At 48.2% G+C, this 19,739-nt stretch overlaps 1 protein-coding gene across 1 annotated transcript in view; it reads left to right on the top strand.

The window, feature by feature from the left end:
* The window catches only part of AUTS2 (autism susceptibility candidate 2), a 1,133,774-nt gene that overhangs the window by 1,111,445 nt on the left and 2,590 nt on the right, over positions 1–19,739 (top strand). The window contains 10 exon segments of the mRNA XM_006770868.2: positions 1,794–1,889; positions 4,648–4,719; positions 5,903–5,932; positions 7,560–7,631; positions 10,986–11,127; positions 14,732–14,809; positions 15,581–15,664; positions 16,799–17,021; positions 19,260–19,502; positions 19,504–19,736. Of these exon segments, the coding sequence (XP_006770931.2) occupies positions 1,794–1,889; positions 4,648–4,719; positions 5,903–5,932; positions 7,560–7,631; positions 10,986–11,127; positions 14,732–14,809; positions 15,581–15,664; positions 16,799–17,021; positions 19,260–19,502; positions 19,504–19,736 (1,273 nt within the window).

Raw genomic sequence — 19,739 nt, 5'->3', positions numbered from 1 at the left:
AATTACGCACTGTGTTAGCCCTGGGTGTATCTGAGAAGTCAAGACTAGAAAAGGGATGAAGAAAGCATGTTTGAGCTCCTGGGACCCCATTTTAACCATTATCAGATCTTTGCCCTTTGTATCTTGCTGATTTGAATTAAGGCCCAGCTATAACAAAAATCATCTTAGAGAAAGTTTAGGGCATCAACAGGTGGCTTGCCTTTCTGGATGCATACTCCTCAGAGAGTTCTAGATTGGAGATGGAGAGTGAGCATGGGGACCTGGATTTTTGGAAGGTTTACATTTTATTGCTTACATACTTAAGATTTTTAGTCAAGGGGGGATAAGTAGCTATATTCTAAAAGCGTTAGTAATGGAATCAGGCGAAAGGAAAATGGTGAGAACAGCAGTTTTTTATTGACAACATTAAAGTAAAACACCCACCTGGAGGCAGAGTAAAGAAAGTTGGGTGTGTTTTAGTGTGGTGTGTATTTAATTACTCTGCTTCACGCAGTGTACTGTGGGAGTTATTTCATGTTACTGGTTATCGTGGGTAATATGTGAAATGCTTAGTCTCCCCTGCTTTGGGGATTCGGACGTTATACGGGGAATTAAGATGCGATGCACTCAAGTATCTAAAACACAATTTTAGACTTAAAAGTAGTTTTAAATGAGGGCACTTGGCTTGCAATCACTGTTTAAGTGTATTTTAGTTCAATATCAATTAGTCTGGAAAACTTTGCTGCATCATTGAAGGGAGAAAATGAAATAAAGAATGAGAACGTGCTCTGAAAACAGACAGGATTCTAAAATGTGGATTTCAGACGTTACCTAGAAATAGCTAACATAACTGCACTATTAGGAAAGCTTGAATTATTACTGTTTATACACACACACACACACACACACACAAAAAACAATATAGGTGGGATGTTACTTAAATATCTGTATGGTGATTGGATCAAAGTAGGAACCAGAGCAATAGAATCTCAGAGTTTTTAGAGGAAAAGACGTGTTTGCATTGTCCTCACTATTGCGGTATATCTCTTTCCTCCCCTGTGCTGTCCATAAACTATTAATTCAAGGAAATTTATATGCTTAATTCAGAATCATTCTTCTCCCTTCACTGACTGGGAGCCTCCAGTGAGCTTGTCCATCTTGAAGAAGAGTGGGCATCTCCACTGAAGGTCTATATTGAGTCCTTTTATTTGATCCTCCCACAAATATTTGTCATCATTTCAGATGAGACAATTACATTGTTCTCTGGAGCTGCCACTTCTAGAACAACCTAATGAAGCAAGGATTGTGAATATTTTCTCATTTCCTCAAACTATTAAAAATCTAAAAGAACTAATTGAGTTTTAATGGTATAAAATCCTGGAACTCATAAAGACTTGCTTCTTTTTCTTCTTTTTTTTTTTCCTTCTTCTCTTTTTCTTTTTCTAATTAACTTGTAATTTTCTGGGCATCTTATTTGGCTCAGCACCCCCTCCTGTTTTTTTATATGCATTAAAACCTCCAACCGTTTAGGACTTGTATCGATTTAACAATTAATAATTAGAAAAGCTCCCTTTCTAATGATGTCCTCATCTGGGACATCATTTGTTGACTGATTGATTCTGAACTACTTTTAAGTTTTTGAGTTAAGCATTCGTGGCACATCTGTGTGATCATTTCATCGTGGCTTCTTGACTAATGGCATCAAACTGAGATTGCTTGGCTTGCTAATGTTGCTGTCTTTCTGTGGGAAGGGACTTGGAGTGCATCATTCGCCTCCTGCTAACAGCTTTTCCCCTCTCCGTCTTTGGCCACAGCTCTTCCATTCCTACCCTCCTGCGGTGTCGGGCATCCCCCCTATGATTCCACCCACTGGCCCTTTTGGTTCACTACAAGGAGCATTTCAGCCGAAGGTAAGCACCTATCAGTGGAAACGCACATGCATGCTTGCAAGTGGAGCCACAGGCCAAGCACGCGGTGGGTTCTACGATCTCTCACCTGTAACTTTTCTGGGATTAGAGGGGGGAACCTTTTTTTCTAGTCCATGTAGTTTTAAACTTCAGCCAAATTTAATTTTCAATTTGTACTACACGTGTAATCTCAGTTGAGCTAGGATTTCCTGTGCTCTTTAAAAATATCAGAATATATGTATATTTTCCCACCAAAATTGTGGACATAGCTTCTGGTCAGAATTCTATCAAATGTCAGAAGTATGTGCACGAAGTCATCCTTGGGGTATATTTTATTCGCAAAGATGCAAAGCTGAGCCTTTATTGATTTTAACAAAAGAGAAGGAAAAGGTTCTCAACTAAAATTACATATTTTTAACTATGGGTTTTTATTCTCCCTCGTTTTCCCTCGGCCCCATCTGCCTGCAGATAGAACAGCAGCACCACCTTTCTGTGCTCTTCCCCCTCCGCCCCAGTCCTCCCGTCCTCCCCTGCACCGGACACTTGCCAAAGCCAAGGATCCGTCACCACTGACATCCTAATGTGAAATTAACCTTCCACCTTTCACGGTGGCCACGCTCTTTCCCACCTCATCAGGGATATGCTGGTGCCACAGTTACCTCTGAGGGTCAAGACTGAGGAGTAATTCCCAGAAATTCGACCCTTTTGTGACTTTAAATCTGCTACAGCCCCTACTTCACTTTGATACCAAAAACCCAACAATGTACTTCTCATGTGAGGAACCCTTCTCAGATTTTAAAGCAGGAAATTTGGCGGTGTGTGACTGTGGTTTTCTTGTTATTTTCCATCTCATTTCTTAGACAAAACCCCTATTTTGGGCCAGAGTCTCCCAGGATCAGCACATAATACATTTCCAAAAGCATGTTGCCTTAATACTAGAAATAGGAAAAGAAATTAAAAAGCGTTAGGGTGGGATGGCTACACCTTCGAAACCACACTTACCTGCACAGGGCTACAGTTTATAAGCCAGGTTATATGTACACAAGGCTTCTGCGACGGCCGTGTTAAACACCTCCTATCTTGGGATAAAATGATGGTGATTTTTAAACTCCTTCCCCCATCTGCTCATTAGTACTCCCCCGGACCCTGGTCCATCCCCTCTAGGTTTCCACAAATCTCTCGCACATCCCCAAACAGACTGGTAGGTCATTTAATAAATTAGACCATTTCCCTCACTCACAATTATCCAATCACACAGAAAACTACATCTGGGCAAGAAAGTGTCTCTCCTGGTGTTGAAATAGGCCTTTCCAGGCCATCTTACTGATTGAATATGTAGATTGCAGTTCATTAGTGAGTTCTTCATATGTATGCAAATCAGGCTGTTAACAACTCCAGCTTAATTGTTGGTTGTACAGCAGCTGATTGCTTTTCTTTCTTTTTCTCTTTGTAGGCAAGCTTTGTGCCTAAACCTGAGCCCCCCCCCACCACCACCACCACCACCACCATGCCCCACAAGGGATTCCTAGACGTTGTGATTTCTTGAATAAAATACCTGGTGAAAATTATTCTGAAACCTTTACCCACTAGGACAGTGATGGCGAACCTATGACACGCGTGTCACCTCATTTTTTTGGTTGATTTTTGTTAAATGGCATTTAAATACATAAAATAAATATCAAAAATATAAGTCTTTGCTTTACTATGGTTGCAAATATCAAAAAATTTCTATATGTGACACGGCACCAGAGTTAAGTTAGGGTTTTTCAAAATGCTGACACGCCAAGCTCAAAAGGTTCGCCATCACTACACTAGGAAGTAGTGGCTGCTTGTGCCAAAAGTAAGCTTTTTGTTGCTATTGTTAATTCAAAGGATGAAAGCCTACAGATAGGGTTAGTGTTATTAACAAGACCTAAGAAGGGTATGGGGAATAGGAAAGATGAAGCAGAATTACTTTAGAAAACATTGAATCTAAATCTGTGTGGTCCCTAAATTAGGTTCTCCTGTCCCATTTCCACCACTGCTAATGAGTAATTACGGAGCATAATTCCTTGTTATTGTCTGCCAGTTAAAATTTAGAGCGTTAGCTTAATGTCTGAAACACTTCCAGTTATTCTGATGAGAAGCACCTGATAGAGCAAATGATGATGATGTTCACCTAAGCAGTCCTTGGAATCTCTGCCTTGGTGACAAAGCGGTGACGGGGCTGCCAGTGGCCAGGTTCCGGGCAGCGCTTCCGTGTCTTGATCGTCTTTTTGGGCCTTTTGCTCTTCATTGCAGCAAACTGTGGCCTCTGGCTTCAGATGCCATTGCTGGAGAGAGAGGCAGTCTCTGCCCAGGGTGCCTGGAGAACAGAGGGTGCGGGTCCTGATGGGAGCACGTGTGATCACTGAGGAAAAGGAAGCTGTTAACTCATGTGTTCCAGAATGAAGCAAAACGGGGGGCTGGGTGGAAAAGAAAGGTGAAGGGATTAAGAAGTACAAATTGGCAGTTCCAGAACAGTCTCAGGGCTGTAAAGTGCAGCTTAGGGAATGTAGTCAGTAACAGTGTAATAACTATGTATGGCGCTAGGTGGGTACTGGGAATGTCAGGGGAAACACTCCGTGAAGTGTATGATTGTCTAGCCACCATGCCATGCACCTGAAACTATAGGACACAGTACTGAACATAAACAACGGCGTTTGACTTCGGTAATTTTGAGTGAAAGAATTTCACGGTACACGTTATATGCTCCCTCAGTTGTGGTCTGATTAATTTGTAGACATCCAACCCCATCGATGTGGCTGCTCGACCTGGGACAGTCCCGCACACTCTGCTTCAAAAGGATCCGAGGGTACGTACCAAGTCGGGCTTGATCCCGGGTAACGGAGTGGGAAGGGGGTTGTTGTGTGCGTGGGACAGCCAGCCAGTGCTTGCTCCTTCTAGCTCATCCCAGTGGCCTGCTCTTTGAGCTGTTCCCTCTAGTTTGTGGAAGAAAATGCCAGTTACTCTTAGAAAATAATGTCTCTTCTGCTCATCTGTGGCCGTGTCTCTTCTGCTCATCTGTGGCCGCCGGACAGGGTGTGCCAACTTGGGGCCAGAGGAATGAGGTCAGGGGTTCTGCACTTGAGCTTGTTTCGGTAGCATTCAGCTCATCTTCTCCGTCTGGATCTCCTTACATTTCTCTTACACAAAAGAAATAATTGTACAATGTTCTGAAGAGAGAAGCACTGAGCATTTTTTTTCCTGGGGTCAGGAAGTTCTGGCTCTCCACTAACATAAAATATCCATTATGCTGTGGTTGTGTTACTTATTCACAGTGTCAGCCTCTATGTACTCTCAAAAAAGAATTTAAAGTTATACATAACCTTGTTCATTGATTGTTGTTTACACTCATCTTTGTAGTACATGTGCAAAATGACGACCTTTTACAATATTGTCTTTTTCCCTGGGTAAGGGCAGTCAGAAATTGGTGACCAGAGTTAGGTAGAAGTTTAAAATGACTCAACTATGTAAGTATGTTTATGATGTTTAGTGAACTTCTTTACAATGTCTAATACCTCTTAGTACTGTGCAGCCATCGAATTAAGGGCGTTGGTTGAGGTAGCCTAGTTCTGCTCCGTGTCTGGAAGGACACGCTCCCCAGATGCCCACTCCCATCCAGCCGTGCGCGTCCACGGTCTGATGGCCCTTCTCCCTCGGACCCAGGCCGCATGGTTTGAAGGGGCTGCATGAGGTAGTGAAACTCCTCAGATGTGTAATGTGAGCAAATTCTGTTGCCCGAGGGCAGACCGCTCTTGATTGAACTTGTTCAGGGGGCTTGTCAGTGAAGCCACCAGGGCTTGTGACGTGGGGGAGGGGACAGTTGGCACTCTTGATGGTGTGAAAATGGGTTAATTATCCTCCAAAAGGGCTTCATTTAAAAGTAAAATTCTAACATTTTAATTTCCCCTCCTAATGAAGCACTACAAATTTGTTAATTAGAGCAATTGTTTGAGTGACAGGCATGTAACCAAGTTGTCATTTTCTCTTCACAGTTGACAGATCCTTTCAGACCTATGTTAAGGGTAAGGAGCTTCTTCTGGAACTGTTTTCGCAGCCTCTGTGTGACTCCCGTGGGTTAGAAACACAAATCCACTTTGAGGAAACAAGCCCCAGGAGCTCGGGAATGAAACGCTGCAGTGGCCTTTCTGTTGGTTGGGTTGGGTTGGGTTGGGTGGGTGGGATTTCTCAGGTGGTATGATTGCAAATGGCCCGAACAGTTTTGCTTTAGTGTTGGAGGAAGCCAGGCTGTGGAGGTAAAGCTAACAGGTAAAATCCACCGGAGTCCGATGCTCTTGTTAGCAGTTCTGGTGAAAGGTTAGGCTAGTGGGAACTTACGGGGGAAGAATTGAGCTACAGGCTGAAAACAGGGTTTCCCCGAGTCCTGCCGCCTGTCTTGCACCTAGAAAGTCTGGGGCTGTTTGTCTTGGCTGGTGCTGCCTCGTTCTGCAGTAAGTGGTGTCCTAGTGTCACAACCATTCAGCCTACTTCTCTGGTGCAGAGAAGGGACACTGTGAGCGTTGGTGCGCTAATGTCTTCGAGGTCTGGAGCATGGCCAGCAGATGACCCCTGGATGAATGCTGACGGGCTTGGTTGGTTGGGGCGGGAGGGAAGATGGGTGGTTGGCTGGAAGATGGATAGCTAGAAGATGCCCTGCCATACTTCATCCGCCCCTGGTGTAAAATCAGATGATTCAGTTCCTCAAAAAGGGGAGAAAAGGATTGTGCCATCACTGAGGTGATGACCCATAACTGGAACACTGACCCAGACTTGGATCTAAGGATATGTTTTAGAACCCACTCCTTCCTGTCGACACCGGAAGTGGCTGTCCTTTGCCAGCGTGGGAGTGGACATCGTTTATCCTCGCCCATCCCGTAGTTAGTGAGCGCACATTTGGAGCTCCTGGGTAGATTATGTAGCAAGAATACAAACGGTGGGAAGAGATGTCCGCTGCTTCCAGGTGGGAAGACGGCACACCGCCGCCGCTCCCCCGCTCACAGAGCAGGACGGGAAGTTACCGGCCCATGAGGAGGCCTAGAGAGTAGGAAGCACTGAGTGCTCGTCTTTCTCTCCGTGTTTGACTTAGAAGGGCAGTGCCCACAGCATGAATGGGCAGTGCCTCTCAGGGAAGTACCCGTAAGAACTGGGCTTCAGGAAACTGTGTGGACCTCATTTGTCTTGCTTGGGGGGGTTAGGGAGAGCGGGGCTGGTGGGGTTACCGGGTCTGGACCCTCCCTTGTTTTGAATGATTCCCAGGCACTAATGAGCTCTCGGAACAGCCCGTTTGCATTAGCACAGCCACGTTTGTTAAGCAGGGCTCCCCGCTCCCAGGTCTGCCAGCTGGCACCGGACAGAAAGGGAGCAGAGACACAGAGTGGGCCTCAGGTGTTTGCCATCCTGTCCTGAGTAACAGGAGGTCCTCACCAAGTGCGGTGTTCTGAGGAGCCCGTCAGCTCCAGCCCCCGTGGGAGGGGAGGGCGCCGACGGGGGCCTTCGGCCTGGGCACTGGGGAGCTGCGGACAGGGGCACTGGGGTAGAAAGCACTGTTGTCTCGTGAAAAAGCCTCCGTAGCCCAAACTGCTGAGAGCTTTGGGGAAATGAAGGCGGTTTTCTCTGAAAGGTCTCCTGACCACGTCACTGTTCTCTTTGCAGAAACCAGGGAAGTGGTGTGCGATGCATGTGCACATCGCCTGGCAGATCTACCACCACCAACAGAAAGTCAAGGTCAGTCTGCCTCCCAGCCCGGGTGGGGCCCCGGGCTCACGTGTGATACCCCGCATGGGAGCATGTGAACAGATTCTGAGACCCCTGGCAGGCAGGATCCAGTCTCTGTTAAAACGCGGCTTGGAATCTTACTGCGCATTAGGGAAACCACCAGCAAAAGGACAAAACAGGCGAACTGACAGCTCCCTGATGATTTTTTCCTTAAAAAAAAAAATAAATAAGATTGTTGTCATCTTATTGATCTAAAGAGTTTAAATATAGATGAGATCCCAAAATAATTAATCATTTTAGGGAAAATCCATAGACCAGATGCCTCCAATGGGACAGGTTTATTATCAAAGACCCTGATGGAGTCCCAGGGGGAGTGGAGCCGGCCGGAAGATCCGTACAAAAGTTTTCTTTCCTATAAGAATGGGTGTGTCCTTTTCATTTTAGAGCTTTGGGAAAATGATCGGGTAATTTAAGCCCTACATGATTCTTCGGCACAGGTTAAAAAATGACTCCTGTAGAGGTAGTATTTGGTCTGCCGTGGTCCTCCTGATGACCGGTACCAGAAGTTAGAACCCAATCTGTACTTGTCAGAACCACCGTCTGGCTAGTCTTCCCCTGTCAACGGATGACTTTTCTTCTTCATCTGTTTCTAGCGCACAGGTGAACACATAGCATGCTTTACCAGGCCTTTAGGACAAAGTAGGGAAGCGGTCAGAAACTGCTGCAGTTGACCAGATATGACATCACTGGTTGGGGTTGGGAGCAGAGTAACTGACGGCTTAGATTTTACATTCTGTGTAGCTATGCCTGGAAAAATGGGGGGAAGGAGTCCGCCCAGTCACTCCAACAAGCTTCAGGTAACCCAGGTTTTCAGTAATAAGCTTTCAGTCCCAACAGCATTTGAGAGCCTTTATGAGAATAATAAAAGAAGGCAATAACATGGAGCGCGAGCAAGTGACCACAGAAATGGTTTTTTCATGTTTTGTTTAATGATTAGTTGACTTTTTAAAAACCAACCTGTAAAAGTTTGAAAGCCACTCAGATATTTGCTTTGGTGCCAAATACCTGCTCTTTCTCCTAACATCCTATCCGTGAGCTTTGCTCACTTTTACCTCATTGTTGGGCGAGGGTTAATGAGAAGCCTTGTGGTTCGGCTGGGTTTGTCAAGGTGGGCACCTTGACGAGCGAACCAGATGCTGACACGTGGCTCGACTCGCTTTCTGTTCTGGGTGATGCGGTTGGTGGAACGGTAGGTTAAGACCTGTCCTCCGGTAAAAGAGATGAAGGATGCTGTGTGTGCCCTTTTAGCAACTTCCTTTCCATGAAAGTGTCCCCGGGGACTAAAACCTTCATTATCCCAATTCAATTAGGGAGGCCTCTTCTACAGGAGCTGGCTGTTCATCTTCCCTCTCCAGCAAGCGCTCTGTAATCCCCAAGCGCCATTTTGCTTCATGGACCTGCCTTGTGGTTAATGGAACTGTGCTGTGTACCGTGCAATATTAGCACTAAATAATTTGGCAACCAAATTAAAGGAGCCATTCAAAGGGTTTTTATAGATTTATAGTGGATGAGAAGCTTCGTCTGGGGGTTTGGCTTTTACCTTATAGTGGGACTTCCACGACAGTATTCCCTGTAGATTTGAGCAGAAATTACATTGCCCCCCCCCCCTTTTTTCTTTAACGTTCATTTACTCATTCTTTTAGTCACTCACCAAATATTTCTTGAGGGAGCCTACTGCCTGCAAGCTCCCTACTGTGCCCGGCTCAGAGGGCACTGTGCTGCCCCGGTTTCTGTTGCTTAGAGTTCAGTGGCGAGGATCGGGGCGAGCACAGAAAATGGTGAGCGTGCTCCCTGCTTCCAGGGGGCTTGCTTCCCGCTCCCGGTGCTCAGCAGGCTTCATCCTAAACAACTGGCAACCTGCAGCAGTGAGGAACAGCGGACGTGTCTCTGATTCTCACACGTGTCGATTTGTACAGCGGGACAGGGTTTACTTATGGCAGAACATGAGAGAATTGAGTTGGCGGAGGAGTGGAACCCAGTGGGCTGAGAGCGTCAGATGCACCTGAGAGATTGGAAGCGTGGCGTCAGAGGCAGCTGAGGGCTGTGAAGGAGCAGGGGGCTGGAGAGCAGGGAGGAGGTGACAAGGGCGTGGAGGCTCCGGAGCTTCGGACCCCCAGCCCCGGGGGGTGGGGAAGGGATTGGTGCTTGTCCAAGGGGGGGGCGAGCTGATTCTGAGAGGGCTACTGAGAGTTGAGAAGGTAGGGCAGCTTGGCAATGATAATGTTTGAGTGCTGCCTGTTAGGAAATACAGTCAGTAGTATCTAATCACTATGGATGGTGCCAGGTGGGTACTGGACATATCAGGGGGGACACCTTGTAAAATTTGTGATTGTCTAACCACCATGCTGTACACTGAAAGTAATAACAAAATAACACTGAACGTGACCGTAACTGAAAATAGTAATACCACTGTTTTAAGTAATTTTAAATAATAACTTCAAGTTTCATCTTGAAATATATATTGTTACGGCATAGAAATAAAATTGGTATTTGCCCATTAAAGAAAGATGGCGGGTTAAGGAGTCAGGAGGCAGATTGGGCGCCAATCCCTGCAGCCCTGGGGGAAGGCGAGCTGACAGGTGAGCTTGAGGGCAGATGTGCAAATAAGAGGAAGTAGAGCGATTACCATTGATGGCAAGGACTTCACAACGAGAGGTTCCTGGTGGTTTTCTGGTCTGGACTGATCTCTTCTCAAGTAATTGGGCTTAGTAGGCAAAGAAAAGACCCCTATTAGTTAAACTAATATTCCTTTTTATTTGTGTGGGGTTTTTTTTAAGTGTATAACAATGATCATTTGAAAATTAGCTTGTAGGCATGCAAATAATTCTTCATAACTTTCAGTTCCTAATGTACTGTGATCTATTAGAGTATGGTAAAGAGTCATTAAACAATTAATTTACACAGAAGACTATTCGTGCAGAAATCATAATAAAATGAGCTTTAAAACGCCCATTTGAAAACTTGCTAAAATGGGCCTTTACTTGGAATCATAAGCTACTTCGGAAGGGGTGGTGGTTTGAGTAAATAAAGACATGATTTTATTGCCACTTGACCCTCTGATTTGAGAGGCAGGTGCTGGCCAGTAGCCAGCCCTGCTGCCCTCTCTCGGCTGAGCTGCTATCCTGGCATCGAGGGTTAAACACTGTGCGGGTTGCTGGGTCCTCACAGCATTTGCAAACTCACACCTGATGGGGGCCCGGAGCCCACGTGCACCACGTCTCTCGGTCTCAGTCGCTCATTAATGACCTTCCCTGCCGATCCTCTGGGGACGTCATCTGTTATTTCCCCCCTTGGCTGCTTTAGAAACAGATGCAGTCAGACCCACATAAACTGGACTTCGGACTGAAACCCGAGTTCCTGAGCCGTCCTCCAGGCCCCAGCCTCTTCGGAGCCATCCACCACCCCCACGACCTGGCACGGCCTTCGACCCTGTTCTCTGCCGCAGGTGAGTCCCGAGGGCCTGGGGCACCGAGACGAGTTGCTCTTGGGTGGCTGTGTGTTCGAGCTCTGGGCCACCGCTCAGTCACTCCCTACAAAACAGTCCCTGCCGGCCGGGAAGCCTCTCGCAGTGCAGCGAGGGAAATGGGCCTCCTTCATTGATACATCCTTTTCCCTTAAAGAAGGAAGCAAGCATCATCTTTCCCTTCAGGGACTCACGTTGCTTTGGCTCATTATTTGCTTCTATATTAAGCCAGTATAACTCACAAGCACATCAACTGCTGCTGAAGAAAGATCAGAACGTTCGAAAGGGCAAATGGGAAGGAGTCGACCCCGCACTTTTGTAAGGATGCGGTTGCCCTCACTTTGGTGCCCACAGAGCTCAGTCGCTTTGCACCACGATGCTCAGTCGTGCTGCGTTTGAGGGTCTGACGATAAAGAAATACAGCTGAGCCTTGAACAGCACAGTTTGAACCATGTGGGTCCACATACATATGGGTTTTTTCACTGAATACACACAGCGCTGCAAAAGTATTTCTCTTCCTTATGATTTTCTTAACATTTTCTTTTCTCTAACTTTATTGTAAGAATACAGCATATAATACTTATAACATAGAAAATATGTTAGTCAACTTTTTATGTTATGAGTAAGGCATCTGGTCAACAGTAGGCTATTAGTAGTTAAGTTTCAGGGGAGTCAAAAGTTATATGTGCAGGGGGTTGGCGCCCCTAACTCCCACATTGTCCAAGGGTCCCTGTACAGTTAGTGGCTGGCAGCAGGGCCTGTGATAGGGAGGGTGGATCAGTTGGTTGTAATAATGGAGGAAATGTAGGGGACAGGGTATGAAACACCCAGGAGATATGCTCGTTAACATCTGAGAGTGTGCACAGCCGAGGGCTGGGGGCCGCTGAGGGTCACTGCTCAGGTGGCCACCAGATTGCGCTCCAGGTCCGTGCAAACGAAAGGCAGTGGCTGGTGGGAGGATTGGCTGGATGAGCACAGCCTCGTAGCAAAGGTTCCTTATTCGGTCTTTCCTAAAGCTGTCCCCAGCGCAGGCGCCTGGTCCCCACTTGATAAAATAGTAAGCAACGCCACAAGGCTCCCTGTAGTGACCAGCTCCGTAGTCTAACACCACCCCACCGTGCTGGGTAGAATGTATTCTTCTGGATGTAAGTCTCCGAGGGGCTCCCTGCTTCTCATCCTCAGGGAACAAGTTGCACATCCACCCTGCCTGCCGCCTCCCCGGGCTTTTATCCAGGACCTGCTTTGGGTGGACCGAAAGCTCTTCATTCAAGATGAGAGAAACACCCACATTGCGAGAAGTCATCGATTTAATGGGCTTTGTCGCCAAAGCCAGTGAATCGCCCTGAAGGGTAGATGGAATTTGCGAAGGTCTGAGGTTTTCCTCTGTCAGTTCTGTCCAGGGACGTATTTGAAGGCCTTGTTACCATGGCATCTAGGCTCTGAGACAGGGCCACGTTAAGAGCAATTTTGGGAGAGAAATAGGTTTCTCCCTGGCTTCCATCCGGGCCAAGCAGATGAATGGGCTTCTTTTGCTTCAGTAACTTGGGGACTGCAAGGCACCCTGGGGCCCGGGCCCGGGCCCGGCAAACCTCCTGTCTTCCCAGAAGCAGTAATGAGCTTGCACCACACAGTGTTCAGCCAGGGTTTTATTTAGCTGCACCTCTAATAACTAATGAGTGTGCTGGGCTGCATCCGCTCTGTGGAGACAGGGTATCATTTCTGCACTTTTTGGGTGGAGAGCAAGTCACCATCTAGGGCTGAGCAGAAAACTCCTCAGGTGCCTTCTAATTCTGGGACACCGGATGGGGGGCCTCTGTGCTGGGGGGCTCTTCCACACCCCGGGCTATGGTCCCTTGCAGGCTGGGGAACAATGATCCGGAACATAAACCGAGTCAGTGGGGGTTTGGGATGGGACGACCCTCCATTTTAATCTGTGTCTCTGCAGAAACTTGTACTTGTTCATAGGAATTTGGTCCAAGTGCAGGGGACTCTGGAATAGTTGTTAGTGAATTCATTAGGCCCTGTTTAGCCTTCGCTTCTGGGAGGTAATCATTTGTAGTGCCAGCAATATTGGATTCTGCTCCAGATGGTTACTTGGTGAAACTTTTAACCGGTATGTAAAATTTGCACACACTTGTTAATTCAGCCACTTTCGTCCTACTGTTGGGCACTAGTGCCTGGAACAAACTAAAGGGGCCTCTTCAGATGACCCTGGCCAGAGCCGAGCCTGCCTCCTCAGCTCCCCCTGCACAGCCCCCAGCCAGTATGGGCCCCGAGCTCTCTGGATACTGTCCTTCCCTGACTCACATGTGAGCTCTCTCTTTCCTTCCCCAGCTCCCTTCAAGAAAAGGATTTAAGGCATCTTAAGTACATATTGTGTGAGGCAAATTATAAAGCAGAGGAGGAAATATGGATAAAGGAAAAACCGCAAAGTTACGCCTGAGTTCTCTGGCGGGCAGACGAGTAGAGCCAGTTAGAAGATTATCAGTGTCCGCCCTGGCTGGGTTGACTCAATGGAAAAAGTGCCAGCCTGTGGACTGAAGGGTCCCAGGTTCGATTCTAGTCAAGGACATGTACCTCGACTGCAGGCTTGATCCCTGGTCAGGGCGGGTGCAGGAGGCAACCAATCGATGAATCTCTCTCACGTCGATGTTTCTCTCTTTGTGTCTCTCCCTCTCCCTTCCACTCTCTCTAAAAATCAATGGAAAAATGTCCTCAGGTGAGTATTAAAAAACAACAACACACACAGATTAATAGCGTCTAGAACAGCCGTGGGCAAACTACGGCTCGTGGGCCGGATCCTGCCCGTTTGAAATGAATAAAACTAAAAAAAAAAAAAGAGAGACCATACCCTTTTATGTAATGATGTTTACTTTGAATTTATATTAGTTCACACAAACACTCCATCCATGCTTTTGTTCCGGCCCTCCAGTCCAGTTTAAGAACCCATTGTGGCCCTCGAGTCAAAAAGTTTGCCCACCCCTGGTCTAGAACCTGTGAGTAAACTGGCTGACCCGGCACTGCAGACTGAGCAAAAGCAGGGGACCCGTCTCCCAGGACCCAGAGGAGCACAGCCATTTTTTAGGGCCGGGCTTACACTGTCCTCCAGGGCAGGGCTGGGCCCACTGGGACATTCTCAGGAGAAGAGAGTCTGAGGGCCCAGAGCCAAGCAGCCCAGACAGGCAGCTTCATGTGGCCGCTCCTGAGCCAGGCGTTAGGACGTGTAATCTCCACACCAGCGTCTCTCAGAGTGAAAGACTGGCCCCATCATGGTCAGACGCCCCCTCTCGGAGAGGCGGTGAGCCGTGGACAGAGTGTGGCTCTCCTTCCTTCAGTGAAGAACTTTACCTGACATTTTTTAACCCGGCATTTCTCCTCTGACCTTTTTTGGTTATAGAACCCCCGTCCCCAGCAGTGTTTTTTGATGATTCTAATTGTCCGTCGGTGTCTTCCTGGTATTGCCTGGGTGGCCCTAGCCTGTCCTTCCTCACATGTTCCCTCTTGGGGTCGGCAGGCCACTATGAGCCAGCTGCATTGCAGAAGCTGGCTTCCTGGGGGATCTGATCTGCTGTGTTTGACTCCACAGGTGCTGCACACCCCACAGGGACCCCTTTTGGGCCGCCGCCTCATCACAGCAACTTCCTCAACCCTGCTGCTCACCTCGGTGAGTTGCCCACAGTGACGGGAAGTGATGAGTGTGTTTCAGAAAACCTCTTTACTGCGGCCCTGCCGCACTTCCTGGCAAGTTGGTCGTGATCCTAGCCGCCTCGCTTACTCCTCAGGGAGGGGATGGTGACTTCTGGAAGTCTGAGTAGGTGCTGTGCACCTCCAGAGTTCGCCCTTGGAGGAGGTGGGGAACTCACCCTGGTCTACAGACAGGCACCTCCTGACGCTGGAAGGAAAGACCAGATGAGGCTTTGATGAGTCATTACCCATTATGTCTTCATCACCTCACATTTCACGCCATAGTCATGTGTCTATTCTAGCAAAGGTGCACGCCGTGTTCGTGGCCTGGGTTTGATATTTTCTGCAAGTGTGCAAGCAGAGGCAGGCTGTGGTATGCCTGACAACAGGGTTGTCATATGTCAGCCGTCAGAATTTCATCCTTGATTTATTCTAAGATGTCATCTCACTTCTGTTCCGTTAGAGCCTTTAGCGCAGGCCCCCAGGCTGGGGGAGGGGCAGGCAGCAGGAGGCATCTTAGAACATGAGGCTTGAGTAATGTTCCCCACCCCCTCCCACTGCCCCCGCAAGAGAAATGGGGCAGAATGCACACAGCTTGTGTGAATACTGTGCTAACGGTGCCGACGTCGGGTGCGATGGGAACCTTCGCATGACCTGGTAGAAGGACAGAGCAGGTCTGATGCAGAGGCACGGCTCCCAGGAGCTCCGACGTGCTCACGCAGCCTGTCCTCCTCCCCACTCTTTTCTGCAGAGCCTTTCAACCGGCCGTCTACGTTCACTGGCCTGGCAGCAGTTGGTGGCAACGCCTTCGGGGGACTTGGAAATCCTTCAGTTAGTGAGTACCTCTAACTTTTTAAAATCTGTCTTGGACTATTTATCTCCTCAAATCTGTCTACGGCCTTTCCAGATAAAAAGAAATAGAGCCCTTGGGAAATAAATTGAGGTTTTATCATTGCGAAATCAGGTCTAAACAATTGAGTTAGGTATGCGTGTGCATTTACATCAAAACCAACTTTTTAAGGAATACCCACTGTTAATACATGTCACTGAGGGTCAGGAAATATGATGTATTTAATTGAACTCCAAAAAGTTTGCTTAAATTCATAGTTTCATCCACATTCCATCTCTGTTCCCCCAGACTTTAGGCACAACTCCCACTAGCGGAGAAAACAAACTTCATCTTGCCTTTGGCATTGGTGGGTTTGAAAAAGCTCGATGAAGAATAGCAGGAACACAGCAGGCTCAGGGGAGTGAAGACCTGGAAACATTTCTTGCTCCATAATCTGGGAGGGTCAGCTAGTTTTCTACGGCTAGAAAGTCGGTCTCACACAGGAAGAGAGTTGCAGCACCTGCTACACATCAGTTAGCCACTGGGTAGCACACACTCACCTGCTTTCTTTCACGCCATCCATACGTCACGGTCTCCGGGTACAGACACACAGAATGCAGCGCAAGCAGCCATCACCATCCGGTCCAGCGTGGAGACCCGGGTGTGTTTAGGTCATGCGTTCTATTGCCTCTGTAACACCACTTTGCTAAAGTTGTGGGAAGAGTAGCAGTCATATTAGCAGGACTGCAGTCGACAGTGGATGGCCCTGAATTCTACTCTGAATTGAGCGTTACTCGTTAAGTCACCCTATCACACTGTACCCTCTGCATGCTGGGACATGTGCATGCATGGATCTGTTTAACTGGGTCATCTCGACATCTGCGTGGTCCCTGTCCTTTTCATCTGCCCCCTCACCTCACTTTGCCTTTGGTTTAAAAAAAGAAAAAGCTGTGAGCTGCCTCTCCAGCGTAGGACAAGTTCCTCTAATGAATTTGTTAATCTCCTTTCCTTTTCCAGCTCCCAATAATATGTATTCATTTTAACTCTGAATGCTGTTAAACGTTTTTTGGTAAGTACCTTCATTACAGCAGATTATATAATTTCTCTTAAACCTTTTTGTTCTCCACTTCACCATTTCAGCACCCAACTCAATGTTCGGCCACAAGGATGGCCCCAGTGTGCAGAACTTTAGCAACCCTCACGAGCCCTGGAACCGGCTGCACCGAACGCCTCCGTCGTTCCCGACCCCTCCGCCCTGGCTGAAGCCGGGGGAGCTGGAGCGTGGCGCGTCCGCTGCAGCTCATGACAGAGATAGAGACGTAGATAAACGAGACGCACCTGTTAGTAAAGATGACAAAGAAAGGTACGGAAAGAAACCGCTCTCGATCCGCTGGGGTAGCCCGCTCGGTGCCAAGTACAGCCACCCACCTCCCTGCCCAGCCTTGTGCTTCAGCTGCCCCCATAACCTCAGCTCTTCACACAGCCAGGCCGTGGCACCCCAGAGCGCACACCCCTCCCCCACAGTGCATTGTGGCAGAACAGAACCCTACCAGAGCGGGAGTCCCCACGAAGAGCAGTCACACATGCAGACCCTCCCGTCCCCGCGAGCCTTGATGTGTCCAAACATAGCTCTCCCCCTACACAAGAGCCAGGTGGCGCTCTGGACCAGACACACACAGCATGAATCCACGCCATGTTTGCTTTCCCGTGTGTGCAGTCCATTAACCATGCATAGGTCTCTCTCTCTTTTTCCCTCTTTCTCTTTTTTTTTTTTCTTTGAGAAAGTCATGTTTGCATTGCCTCATCATATTTTTCTGAAATTTTGTTCAAACTCAACAATTAGCTCTCACAGATGACTAATAAAAGTTTGCTAACCTATACTTAGAGGAACATCAACAAGCAGTATTACTGGTTTGGGTTTGTTTTGCCGGTGGATAATTTTCACTAACCATTTGTACCTCTGTACGTGGTAACCCAGGCCTAATAAAATTGGCCGTAAAGAGGAAAACGCTATTTTTTTCTCTGAAGAATGTCATAAGCATTCTTGACAGTGTGTCCCTTTTTTTCCCCCCTTCAGGCTATTTTCATTTTGAACCAACTAAATAAGGAATACACAAGATACGCTTGACAGAAAATATCTAATAACAGTTTCCTTTTGGTACTTCGGACTCAAATCTTGTCCAAATCTTTCATTTTTCTCTAACTGTAAGTTATGTATGTGTGTGTATCCTAGTGATTTAAAACAGTTCAACTTTGCCAGCTCTAAACCTGACAGATGAGTAGATATTCACGCTAATAACTGAGTTCTTTCTTATAAATTTTCCTTCGAGGCAGTAGGATAAAACTTCTTGGCCAATGGGAGGACCATTTGTAACAGGCAGCGCTGAGCTGTAAACGGCCACAGTGAGGCACCCCTGGAGTGGATGTGCCCTGACCAGGAGGTCTCCATAGACAGGCTGTCTGGAGAGAGAATAGGTGTGGCAGCAAACCTTTCCCATTTTCCTCAATGGAGTTAAATGGCCTCTTGCTTCAGCGCGGTCACCGACCGGTGGTCCGTGGGGTCCCAAAGGTTGGCAACCGCTGTCTTGGATTAAAGTCAGGAAACCTTATAAAACATACTCTTCTTCAATCTTACCTTTCAAAGATGCTCTTCTTAGCCTTTGCACGTGCACTAGAAACAAACTTTGTTAGGGAAACCTTAATTCCCACTGCAGCCACTCACCTGCTGAGCCAGCGTGGCATCCTGCTTGTCCCCCATGCTCCCCGCGTCTGGTGTGGCCCCCAAGTCTTGCCAGACTCTCCGTCTTCCCTCTTCAAGTTTTACCTCATTGTCGTTCTACTGCTTTGCATCCTCTGCCCAGTATTCTTCAGCCCCCACCCAAGACAGGCCTCTGGAATTCGTTTACATTTTCATTCATTGATGCTTTTAAAATTGTCCTCAATTTCCCCCAGGTGGTTTTGTGTCTGTGGACCTGCTTGTCCTACTAGCGTTCTCCATCTTCTCATCAGATGTTGGCTTTCTTGTCCTTCCTAATGCAAAAGTCCTTTAGCAGCCCCACAGTCCTGAAATCGTGGTTTCCTTTCAACCCCCTCACGTACCACATCTTGGAGATTGCTCTGGGTCTGCGTTTTTCACTCTGAAACCAGCTGTCAGGAGACAGAAATGCCCATAGTTGTCACGTTAAACTCTTCCTCCCGCTGGCTGTGTGTGACAAAGTGATGAAAGGTCATATTTGCCTTTAGGCTCTCAAACTTTGTTCTCAACACCAGCTGGTCCTGAGAGTCCAGCCCAGTGGGCATTGTGGCCTGTCACTCACCCACGGGCCACCTGGCTTTCTGAAACTCTTCCTCTGTGGTCTTGATGAGGCCCCTGACTCTTACATACAGAGAATGATTTTCCCTGGAGACTCCCCACTCACCCTCACCCCTAGCACTTCACCCCCATTGAGCTTCCTCTACAATGAGGTAAGATCAGGTGGCTGGCTTTGCCACGGTGACCGTGGGAACCAGCCCCAAGCCACCCTTTTCACACCATGTCATTGGCAGCCCTGGCCAGCCGACAAGCCCACTTCACTTGCTTCCTGTCTCCCTCCTCCTGCAGGGAAAGTGTGGAGAAGAGACACTCCAGCCACCCTTCACCAGCACCTGTCCTCCCGGTGAGCACCCTGGGACACACCCGCGGCTCCTCTGAACAGATCAGGGGTCATCTGAACACTGAGGCTCGCGAGAAAGACAAATCCAAAGAGAGGGAGAGGGACCACTCGGAGTCCCGCAAGGACCTGACCGCGGAGGAGCACAAGGCGAAGGAGGGCCACCTGCCCGAGAAGGACGGCCACGGCCAGCGCCAGGCCCAACAGCACCTCTAGCCGCGAGGCTGAGCAGCGCAAGAGCGAGCCGGCCTACGAGAACCCCAAGAAGAGCTCAGAGGTTAAGGTGAAGGAGGAGCGCAAGGAAGACCACGACCTCCCCGCGGAGGCTGCGCAGACCCACCGGTCCTCGGAGCCGCCGCCTCCCCACTCCTCGTCCAGCGTGCACCCGGGGCCCCTGGCCTCCATGCCCATGGCAGTGGGGGTGACGGGCA

This window comes from Myotis davidii, unplaced genomic scaffold (genome assembly GCF_000327345.1).
Source record: "Myotis davidii unplaced genomic scaffold, ASM32734v1 scaffold424, whole genome shotgun sequence".
Lineage (NCBI taxonomy): Eukaryota > Metazoa > Chordata > Mammalia > Chiroptera > Vespertilionidae > Myotis > Myotis davidii.
The sequence above is the reverse complement of the archived record's forward strand: the minus strand, read 5'-3'. Positions and strand labels throughout refer to the sequence as shown.